The 12,362-nt window shown below is 36.2% G+C and overlaps 1 protein-coding gene across 1 annotated transcript in view; it reads right to left on the bottom strand.

The window, feature by feature from the left end:
• The window catches only part of LOC120530667 (low-density lipoprotein receptor-related protein 1B-like), a 1,848,048-nt gene that overhangs the window by 345,875 nt on the left and 1,489,811 nt on the right, over window positions 1-12,362 (bottom strand). Inside the window, exons 51-53 of the mRNA XM_039755091.1 lie at window positions 10,888-11,010; window positions 4,477-4,596; window positions 886-1,014 (exon numbers count right to left, since the gene is read on the bottom strand). Coding sequence (XP_039611025.1) covers window positions 886-1,014; window positions 4,477-4,596; window positions 10,888-11,010 — 372 coding nt within the window. The remainder of the gene's footprint in view (window positions 1-885; window positions 1,015-4,476; window positions 4,597-10,887; window positions 11,011-12,362) is intronic.

Below are 12,362 nucleotides of genomic sequence, written 5' to 3'. Positions count from 1 at the left end.
ATACACTGTATATATATATATATATATATATATATATATATATATATATATATATATATATATATATCTCCATCCATCCATCCATTATCCAACCCACTGAATCCGAACACAGGGTCACGGGGGTCTGCTGGAGCCAATCCCAGCCAACACAGGGCACAAGGCAGGAACTAATCCTGGGCAGGGTGCCAACCCACCGCAGGACACACACAAACACACTCACACACCAAGCACACACTAGGGCCAATTTAGAATCGGCAATCCACCTAACCTGCATGTCTTTGGACTGTGGGAGGAAACCGGAGCCCATATATATATATATATATATATATAATTATATATATACAAATATATATATAAATTAATATATACTATGCACACACATCTATATACATATATAGATATAGATATACACTAGCTGAACTGTTGCCCAGGTATATTTATTGAATGGGTTAAGGATAGAAAGCAAAGATTTGTTTTGTTTTTTTTTTTTACAATGGTGACCCAACTGTTATTGCTTGTTGTTCTATCATTCATCCACTCATTTCAATGAGTCAAGAGTTTGATCTTTTTGGGTCCAATTGGATCTCAGAATAGCAGTAAGTCCTTGGTGGGTTGTAACCATGAACACTGCCATGTCTGACTCGTCCTCTTAATTGATGCAGATGAAGGGATCCTTGACATCCACAATCTAAGAGACCCAAAATGATAGCACTGCACATCAGATCTGTTTAACACTTCGAAACATTCTTACCATAGCCAAGGGTAAAACAATTTCTTTAGCACAAATGAGGAAAAGTTGCTAGTTTACTTTTATTCAGAAGTATAACAAACATGCTCAATATAGTAATATTTTGTGCATCTACTAAGAAAATGACAGAACATTACCACAGCCTGCTATGAAGAGTTCATCACTTCCATTGGGACAGTCTCTTTCCCCATCACACACCCACTGCAATGGTACACAGGCGTAGGAGCCAGGACAACTGAACATACCTGGGGAGCATGTTACTGATCCTGTTGAAAGAGCATTCATCTAGTTAATGAAATTCTCCATAATATAAAGATAATGTAGTCAAAGAAAATGTGAATTTATGTACTCCATACATCGATGATTACTGTAAAGTCTAAGACATTCATAATTCCTTGCCCCTAATGCTGTTTGAATAGGAACTGGATCTCTGTAACGCTGACATGGATTTGCAGTTAAAAAATGGATGTATATATGATTATTGCAGCCTGGAGCAGTCATATTCACATAAGTATATTTTGCGGAAGTAATACATTTAATCAATTTATGTTTAATGATAAACACATGAGTGACATATAAACAATATCTAATACAACTATGATGTCAGATACATGTGCCTCGGGAGTGTCTTGAGGGCTCTGTTAAGCTACAGAACCCCAAAAATCAGTTGCTGACTCCTTCTTCTGCCCATCCATATACCAGAAGAGGACACGTCAGCTTTGCTGGCTGCTTAAAACACCAGACCGGATGTCAGAATTCACTCTGGAACCTACATCTGTAGAAGACACATCTCACCCTCAGAAGTGCCTCCCAAGCATGGAATTGTGAAGACTGAACATTTGATCTTCCAAATCTGTGTGTTTCATTTTTTTCTGAACTTTGATTTTCCTCCATTGAAAAGATTACCTTAGCATCCCTGAGGCAGTGGAATGGTCAACCCCTTAGTTCAAACTTCATCCTAATCCTTACTGGCAGTCACAAGCTTTAGGCATTAACAAAAGAATTATACTGTGAGTGCATAGACTTTTGCACAGTACCTCTGAGCTCCTTATCCAGTTATGCAGTGGGATGTTTAACAGTCTGGGAAAGCCTCTGAACTGCCAGCTAAAGAGGCAGTTGGGGCATCTAGTATGAGTGCTCTCTCGACAACTCTAAATTGTTTGAATGAAACACAGAGGTAGACCCAGGACATGCACTTAGGATGTCATCCCAGAACACTACAAAAATATTGTCTGGTGTTTTCAAATTATAATTATAACTCTCACCACAACAAGCTAATGGATAATGAATAAATGGTCCAGTGAAGAGCTCCAGTAATACAATAGTCACATCAATTTATAGTCAACCTAACTAGGATGTATTTGGGGATGTGAGTCAAAAACTAAGTATCTGGAAGAAAATCCAGGTAAGCAAACTCAGGGTATTGGATCCAAGAGGCAGCAGCACTAACCACTATGCCACTCTGGATTGCCTTTGTGCAGTTTATTTGCAAACTCCAATTTTGGGTGATTTTATTTCTAAACCTAGCCTTTAATCTATTAACCTTTTAAGTTATATTGGGATTCTACTAAAGGTTAGTGCAATAAAACAAAACCACTCTGTTCCTGGAAACTGAATGTACTATATAAAGAGAAGTCACCTGATAAACTCTGAAAACTCAAACAAAATCTATAATACCTGAGGTAAAATCAGAAAGAGCTGTTTGTTTACTGTACTTATTCTTATTGCTGTGTTAATAACAGCATGTTATGAAAAGCTGTCCAAAACTATGCATTTTTAAAGGGGAAGACATTCATAATGCCACAATGAAGTCTAAAACTAAGATGTTAGCACTAGTTTTAGTAAAAAAGATAAGAAGAACAACCAAAAAAAGCAATTATTAAGGGAGGCAAAAGGAAAATGTCCTGCAAATTATTTATTTACTCTATTTAAAATGCTAGTGGCACATGTTTTAAATCTTATTTTTGACCCTTTCAAAAATGGGATTGAGAGCCATTGGAGAAAAGAAAAGAAACTTGCTGTGGAAGGCGGAAGACAACTTGACCTTTCATCAAGTGTCCAATAATGAGAGATGACTTTACTCTCCATGGGGTTCTGGCCATGCAAGGGAATTTTTTGAAAGGTCAGTTTAGTAGGCCTGGCTGGACTGAAGTTGGTCAGAGCTAATTTATCTAGTGAGCACTACATCATATAGTACTTCACATACCCTTGTGTCATAGCAATAATTAATAATTCACCAAGATGTCTAGATTTTTTACAAATAGAACCATTTACAAAAACAATTCACTTGGCCAGCCATCCCAATGCAGGTTCCCTTTGCTAGAGAGTTTGTCTTTTCTTTCTGTTGTGTTTTCTCAGCTTGTCTCCAAATATGTGACAGAATGGCAGTAAATTTGCATATTTTGGTCATTTTGACTTGATGAACTACAGGCTGTTTCATTCTCAGTGAGTAAGATGAAAATGTAGCAAAGCACTGGATATTTTACAAAGATAGGAAACTGAAGGAATCTGGAATATAGGGAGGAAATTATTCTGCAAGATTTTAAATACTGTTGATTGATGAAAAATCGCCAGAGTGAATTTGCAGGGTTTGCCAGTTGCCTTGTTCATTGTATTTTTCTCTGAAAATTCGCCTTGCAGCTGGCTTAAACTGATTTTTTCCCCCGAATATCCTATAATGCAATGCATGGACAACATGTCATCACAGAGCTATGGCAACCATGTTGGATGGGGATGTCGCTACTCGATCTACACTGCTTCACCGATTTGAGTCAGAACTTTCATGAATGGGTACTGTAAATGTACTCCTCCTCACAATTTTCGGCGTTGCCTGATATGTTTCACGCATTGATTTACACACATGTGCTTGAATAATTTGTGGTTTATATACAGGTATGCATGTATGATGTTACCATCCAATCAGTACTCCAGCCAGATTTGTACCCCACGTGTGTTTAAACCTTGCTGTATTTTTATTTGAGACCATTATCTGATCATAATGTGAATATTATGGCAATACTTTGTTGTTCTGCTCGTTGCTATGCAGCACAGATCAGGAGGTGACAGAGACAGGCCAGTGAACATATAATGCTGATCCCTTGTATCAGACTCAGTGGATTTTAGTTAGCCATAGTGATAGAAACTCACAGAGAGAGGTAAATAGCTTGGAGCATCGTGGACTGCAATTTTATCTCAGAGAGGAATGGTGGTGCAGTGGTTAGCACAGCTGCCTCATAGCTCAGGTCACATTTTTTGCCACAATAATCAGTCTAGCATAGTTGGCAGATGCTTCCCTAGTCATCAGGGACATTTAGAAGGCCACTGAACCATTATAATCCACTCAAAGCTAGTTCAGTTTCTCCTTTTCCATTGACGTCAATGGATTTTACTAAATGAACTAAAATGTCTGAACATTTTGTCGAACTCAAAGCAAAGCAAATTCAGTGGGTTCTCTCATCACTAATCTTAAATCACATCATAAAGTAAAAACTCTGAGGAAAGCTTTATAATCTTGTTCTTGCAAGGCATTTCAGAAAGCGATTACGTCAAGGTACAAGGATCAAGCTTACAGACATTGTTTCACAAGAGTTTCTGCAAACCATCTAGCAAACCATTTCCAAAAAAAAATTCTGCCATTATCACGTTTGCAGAATGTAAATCTATTGGATATTTCATTTCATTATTTATTTTGAAAATAATTACAACATTTTTGTTCTACATTTGCTCACCACATAATTCTTCACTTTCATCCTGTCCATCTCCACAGTCATCTTCACCATCACAAACCCACTGTTTGGCAATGCACTTATTCTTTGAGCAGGCAAACTGGTTCCATAGACATGAAGAGTCTGTAAATACATAATAATCATTTTTCATATCTTTGTCAAAAAATAGCTGTAAACGATTGAGTGTTTACTTTAATCAGAAACCTGTTCTAGTATGCATTATAACAAAGATGGGGTTTTCTCACTACCTAATACAGATCAGCCATCATGTGAAATGGCCAGCCCAAAAAAACAACTAAACCAAATGAACTATGAAGTAACTTGAGCAGCACACCATGATTGGCATTATTCATACTCCACTGTAACACAGAAAATAAAAGCTGCATAGTACAGATGTCCTGTTTCCAAAACCATTGAATTGTTAATTATAAAGTATTTACTGTACTTTCTGACAGGCAGGCAAGCTGAATCATTGGTACCATTTTAGAGAAAACCTCTTTATATTTAACAATAAAAACAAAGATATACAATTGTAATACTGTTTAACTAAACTGTATCCATAGCAGGTGGCATTGTCTTAAATATAAAGCACTCACCGAGTGTCACTGGTTGTGTCTTTTGCATTACGCACTAGAGTTTATTTGGATGCAACAGACAGAGAAAATTGACAGCATGTTATTTGTAATAGATACATAATAGTAGACACATACTGTATCTCTGTTGTAAACAAAAGAACCTGATGCAAGAACTAGTACGATCAATATAAGTGTCTTTGTTTTGTGAGTTTTTCTATTTTTTTGGTTAATTATTTTATTTTTCCCAGTATCCTTGTTTGTTCTCTGTTCACACTGATTGCCTCTCATCTCATTGGTCATCACCTCAGACCATATTACCTGGTGACGGCCACAGTGGCAGCAGGCCAAGCAGGTCAGCCCAGACTTCACTGTCCCCAGACATAGACTACGGCTGTTCCTGGGGAATTCCCATGTGTTCTCAAGTCAGTTGAGAGATATAATCCCTCCAGTATGTCCTGGGTCTGTGACAGAATTTCTACCTGTGGGACATGTCCAGAGCGGTTCAAAGAGGAGCTGTCCATGGGGAATCCTGAACATGCCCAAGCCACCTCTACTGACTCCTCTCAATTCAGAGAGAGGAGCAGTGCCTCTGTTCTGAGGTGCTCATCCTATTATGCAGTGTCTACCCAGCAATCCCACAAATAAACCACACTTCTGTCATTTCTACTCCCAATTTCATTCTTTTGGTTATTACCCATGGCTCATGACCATATGTGAGGACAGGGATGTACATCGACTGGTTAAACTTGAGCTCCAGCTTTAACACCACAGACTGTACCGTACCAGCAGGAGAGCTGCCAAATCTCAATCCACTTGTCGATCTCAAGTTTCATTCTTCCATTGCTCATGAACAAGACCCCAAGATGCTTGAGCTCCTCCACTAAGGAAAGTTATCTCCCCCTCACATGGAGAGAGCCACATTCATTGTATGGTTTGTAATTGTACATGGCCATGCCATTAGCTAGTTTTCTTGTACTCTTTAGCTGCCTTGTTTGCTTTACTTTCCTTTCCTTTTGTAAGTTCATTGTTTTTGACTTATTTCCTTTTGCTCTTTTGTTTTGCTTTTTTAGTATACTGTATAGCTTCATTTTGAATTCTTTGACAATTAATTTTTTTTAAGAGTATATGATTTCTTTGTGTCCTGTATTATTTGGAGATGTTTATATTTTTAGTTTTTCTTCTTTTTAAATGAATGTAATGAATTCAATTAAATTAAAAATTTGTGTATTTGGGTCGTGGATTTTGGCGATTCCCAAATAAATGAATAAATAACTGGAATCCTACAAAGTTGACCAGAGTGACAAACCAAGATAAAGCAACTTTTAGCTGAACACGACTTGCTTAAATGTCCATAAAACTAATAAAGGACAGCAGGTTGCATCACATGAATTAATATGGTAAAAACACGTGCGGCTGAAAGCCAAAAATAGGACTGTTAAATTAGGAAAGGTCTAGGGCAGTGTGTAATTAACAAACTGCAAGTTAGTTTGAATTTTAAAATAGGCAACTGGATAATTTAATATTTTATTGAAAATCAAAAATAGTGCATTTTTAATATGGAATTGTTTACTTAAGAAAAGTGGGTTTTATTTGTTGAAGGCAGCATGGTGATCGATTTTTTTGTTTTTTTATTTTTGGTTCTTTTTCTTTCATACACATTACAAAATACACACAGTTTCTTGATTTGTCTTTTCTTACAATATAAAACCTGACTCTATGACACACTTGGTTAGGTCTCCTATCATCAAGTTTCTGTTATTCCTAGAACTACATATGTCAAAGCTGATGCTCCTGGCAGTCGTTTACTTTGAACCAATCAGCTTTAAAGTCTCTGACATCGTAGTGCGGGAACTGCATGAAAAGGTATACAAAATCCACCTATAAAAAAGGTCCTACTTTTGTCATTCCTGAAAATATGTGCAAAATATTCCAATGCAGGAGGCAAAATAATCTGTTTGCATAAATATTCCTAAGGTAACAGAACTTTATAAAAACTCTAATTCAAAGATGTATAGTAGTATTGTGTACCACGGTGTATATAGTACCCTGCTTCATGATGTCAGACAGTAACTCTAAAGCTGATAGGTGATGGTGATAATCTGTGCCAGAATGACAACTCTGATTTTATTTGGGGAACTAAAAAATGATTTGTTTGTATGGTGTTAAACCCTTTTTTCAGCTCTTAACCTGATGACCTTCTAGTTGAAAGTCTCGTTAGGAGTTTCCTTAAACAGGTTTAAGCCCAAATTCATATTTCGTATAATGATTGGCATCTTTATTTTTGCTCAGTGCATCTGCATCACAGGTTCAAAATCCCAGAATTAAATCTCAGCTCTGTTGTTGTCTGTCTGTGCCTCTCCATGTTTTTGTGAGCACTGTTTTCTTTTAACATCCCAAAGATGTGAATGTTATAGATACTATACATTGTATGAAACAGTGTGCACGTGTGAGACAATGTACCTTATGGTGTAATGCTGGCCTGCATTGTGGTAAAAGCCATCAGAATATGCAAGTATGGCAAGTAGATACATGATCAGGTCATTATTTTGACTTATTTGTGTTATATAATAATGATTTCTAGAAAAAGAAATAGCTCCAGTAAAATAAATGGAAAACTCTTAGATCTACAGTTTTGGCATTGAGTGAGATTACAGTTGACATCTTAGATCAAAGCAGTTGCAAGCTTTAGGCAACAAAAGCAGGTGTACAGTATTTTTCCTATTAGTATCTTACTGTTTGCATTATTTATTCTATTGTATTATATTATTTACTTTCTTAAGCACCTTATGATTCTCTTTTTAGTGAGTGACTTTATGTGAGTGATTTTATGTCTAATACAAAATCAAGATATCTTTTTAATCGTTTTATTGAAATAAATCAAATCAGATCATTGAAGGATTTAAGAAGTGTAATAATATCAAGGAGAAAAACCACAGAGCTGAAAGTATGATCTGCAAGCAAAAAAAAAAGAAACAAACAATAAACAGTGCAAAATAGTAAAAAATACAAACTAAGGGATTGCTGTGCCACTCCACCGAATCACCCCTCTCCAGAAGACAGCAAAAAAGAGTCTGAAGGACAAAATAGAAAAGCAAAGCTACCAAAATTTAGCAGAAAACATATTGTAGCTCTTTTAGTCTTTGACCAGTAAAGAAAAATACTCTCAATTTGAAAATGTCCGAACGACTATTTATTTGTTCTGCTGTCAGCTCTTTTGCAATTAAATTTAAAAAGGGAGACCACCAAAAATTAAAAATGGTAGCAATTTAACATAAAGAAATAACTCACAGATGAAAAATAGAAAAGGAAAATAGGCAGAGAAACCTAAAGGCAATAATAATTGAGAAATATTAAATAAATAAGAAAATAAATAAGAGAAAGGAACAAAATAGTGGCAGCATAACAGCAGATAGATGACCAGTGAGCAGCCACAAGAGTCTCAAAATGTGCGAAAGAAACTTAAAATATTAAGAGAGCAAAGTTCACAGAGTGGGTCAGACTCTAGACCTAGTGAAAAAGACAATCTAGGAGTAACTGAACAGAACATCTAAAGCCTTGCCTGAAGAAGGGGCCCGAGTTGCCTTGAAAGCTTGCATATTGTAATCTTTTTAGTAAGTCAATAAAAGGTGTCATTTAGCTTGACTTCTCATTATTTTCAATTTACTTATTAAACATTCAAAATTAAGTGTACCACAAATAAGCTGCTCCAAATAAGAAGCTAATGTGGGGAGTGTGAATTTAAGTTTTCCTCTGCTATGGATAGCTTCTCAAAACAACATACAGTATTTAAAACCTGAAATTAAGAAAAATTAAACTTTCATCAAAGAATATAAAGGAATTTCAGCATAAACATAAGCAGGGAAGTAAGCAGGTAACTACAAACTTTGGTGACAGAATGTTGATCCCAAAAATAAAACACATAAAGTCATGCAAAAACAATAAAACTACGAATACAAACTCCAGAAATAAATAAACAAGTCCTAAAAGGTCATTTAACACTTTTAGGCAAATGTTGGTAAAGGTCAACATAAAGGGTAATGTGGTGATGACAAAACTCGAGTTGCATTTCTTCTAATGATGCAGGAATAGGCATCCTCTTCTCAAAGTCCTGACCTAGATTTTAAGTGATTTGTGTGACAGAGCCATTGACAGATGGATGGGCAGACATTGGTGAAACAAAGTAACAATAACAACCTCAGCATAGCTACTGTCACAACCTTGAAATTTCAGTGGCAAAGTTTACCTATGTTTTAAAATCAAAAAGCAAAATCTTTCTTTCATTCTTCTTTTTTGAAAGTTGTGCTGCTTCTTGAATTGTACAGTACATGTCACACATTTTATTTATTCCAACTAGTAGTTTGATCATTTTTTCAAATGTATTAGCCTTTTTTTCAATCAAAATACAACATTAAAATTAAGGAATGTTTTAAACTGAGATTATTTTGATGAATTCTCTCATATTATCAAAAACCTAGCATGACTACACAGACTGCACCAGACAATTTCAGCAATAACCAGATGTTCACTTGGAAGACACGGTCATTTTAAAAGTAAATTCACATTTGCATTTCTCCACTGTTGTTCAGAGGAGAATTTATGCTGAAGAAATACATTACAATCACCACCCTGTCGGCATCAGAAACAACCACAGAAATAATTACAGTAGCTTAAATGTAGAGCTGTTTCTCTTTACTTATGCGGGCAACAGCTTTACACACTACTGAGTTTTCACACAAACAGTTGGCTCTGCCAGGAACCAGCCTTGTCAGACAGACTGTCCAGTTTATCTTTTTTAAATTAATGAAGCTGTGTTAGAGGGATGGACAGCAAGTGGTGCAGTGGCAAGCAGTGCCAACTTTGAGACCCAACGCCGTAGGTTCGCCATCCATTGGTGTGTGCATGTTGCATCTGTGACTGAATGGAGTTTTCTTCAACATCCCTAAATTCAAATACAATTAATTCTAAATATATAATTTATGGCTATGTGCATGAGTAGGCCCTGCATTGAACTGGCATTCTGTTAGGGGCATTTGATGCCTTGAGCCAGGTCTGCTAAAATAGTATCTGCAACCACACAACTCTGAATTGGATAAGGTAGACTTGAGAATGATAGATAGATAGATAGATAGATAGATAGATAGATAGATAGATAGATAGATAGATAGATAGATAGATAGATAGATAGAAAGCATGCCCTGTTTACAGCACATTGCCGCACCCACCACACGACAAACCACCTGGATTGGGACCCGAATGCAGCTGTGCAACAGATGACACCTCAGTGCCACACTGGAACAGTGTGAGTTGTTTTTTTACAGTGGCTGGAGTGCCAATCCTACCACCAACTCCTGAGTTTTCTCTGCAAATTGGACCCACTTGTAAGGTTAAATGCAAGTTAACATCATACCCAGGACAAAGCAATTGCAGGGTAAGGGTCTTGCTCAAGGGCCCAGCGAAGCAGAGTCACCTCTGCTGTTTACAGGATTTGAACCAACAACCTTCTGATTGCCGGCACAGATTCCTAGCCTCAGAGCCACCACTCCTCCCATAGATAGATATTTGCAAAAAAATACATAAATAAATCAATAATATTTTGCAATGTTTTTATGTTAATGCTCCAATAGCTATGATGAAACTATTGTTCAGAAAAAGACAGAAGTGACTTGCAACATGTCACTGAGAGAATTAAGATACATTATTACATACAGAGTGCTTACACATTTAGATTCTATGATACATTTCTTATTCCAGCACATACAAATACTGCTAATGCTGTAATGAACAGTAGTTCTGCTTGTATCTCCTTTTTCACTCTAATACTTCATTCTGATATACTTACCACACTGAAATTCATCAGCTCCATCTTCACAATCCTTTTGTCCATCACATAACCAAACACTTGATATACAGTTTCCACTGGGGCATGCAAAATATCCATCTGCACATTGTTGTGCATGGGAAACTGTAAGGAAAATAAAATAGTAATAAATTAGCACATATTGCTTCTGCCAACACATATTTAAAGCATACAGAATTCGGTAACAAAGGCACAAAAAAAAAAAGAATTTTGCTTGTGAAATGGAATGATGGTATCTGAAAGATTCTGTAGATATCCATTAGCATTTATACTAATCTTAATAATACAGAGATACCTACTGAATATATGTGACCTCACAATCATAGAAACTTGAATTTCTGGTTTATATAACTTTATCTTAAACCATGCAATATAAACTGAAAAATGTCACATTTACATAGTTTAACATTTTTAACCTAGACACTGTACTTCAATTTCATAAATTAGCATTCAAATGTGATTGGTTACATTTTATATCACATTAAAAAAAACATTTTAGGAGGCATTTGTGGCAAGGTGCTTAAATCTTAGATGTGACCCCACAAGTCAGCTGAGTAACAGAAGTGGCAGCTTAAACTGTGTGGCTTATTTCACTACTGTATGTGATGTAATAATATATTTTTTGTTCAAATGCAAAAAAAAAAAGAGAGACATGAGGTATTCAGGCTGCTACTTTAAGATTTGTAACAGTACACCCCAAAATCATAAATTGCAGGCATCTAATTTCATGGTTTTCTAGTTTCTAACAATGTTGCCCTATTTGCATATTTGTTAAGCACTTTGAACCTGTAAAAAGCACTTCAGGAAATAAAATGACTTTTCTTTTGTTATTAACATCTAGGATTTCCTTATATAAGTACACCATATCTGGGAATGCAGTTTACCATTAAGGATGTATCTAATCCTTCTACCCATGTTCTTCATTTTGAATGTTCCATTACACCTGGCTGGCATGCAGCAAAATCCAAGCCTGAACATCCTCGTAGTCTAGCACTTATACTCTTGTCCATAATTTTGTATGCAAAACTAATCCTGTTTCACCAATTACACTAAAATCACAAATTAGTAATATGGCAGGAAACTTAGTTATATAAGGGAAAACCTGCACTGACAATAGCATTACAAGCAACCTCCATGGGTCAGGAATCAAACCCAAATCCGAAAGCTGGAAGAAAGCAGCACTAACCACTCTACTAAGGCAGTGTTTCCCAAACTCGGTCCTGGGGGCACACTGTGGCTGCAGGCTTTTGTTCCAACCAGATTCCTAATCAGTGACAATACCTGATAACACTGATCTCATTTAATTAGCTAGTATTATTTTTCTTTTATTAGACATACAGAAAAGAACAGCAACGTGACTTTTACATTTATAAAACATTTATAAATATTTCAGCTTTTGCTATAGATTTAAATGCTTAACTCTCTTTTGTTGATTTCATTATATTTTGCCCTTTCCC

The sequence above is a fragment of the Polypterus senegalus genome, chromosome 6 (assembly GCF_016835505.1).
Source record: "Polypterus senegalus isolate Bchr_013 chromosome 6, ASM1683550v1, whole genome shotgun sequence".
NCBI classification, from domain to species: Eukaryota; Metazoa; Chordata; class Cladistia; order Polypteriformes; family Polypteridae; genus Polypterus; species Polypterus senegalus.
This window is presented reverse-complemented; position numbering and strand designations above follow the sequence as displayed.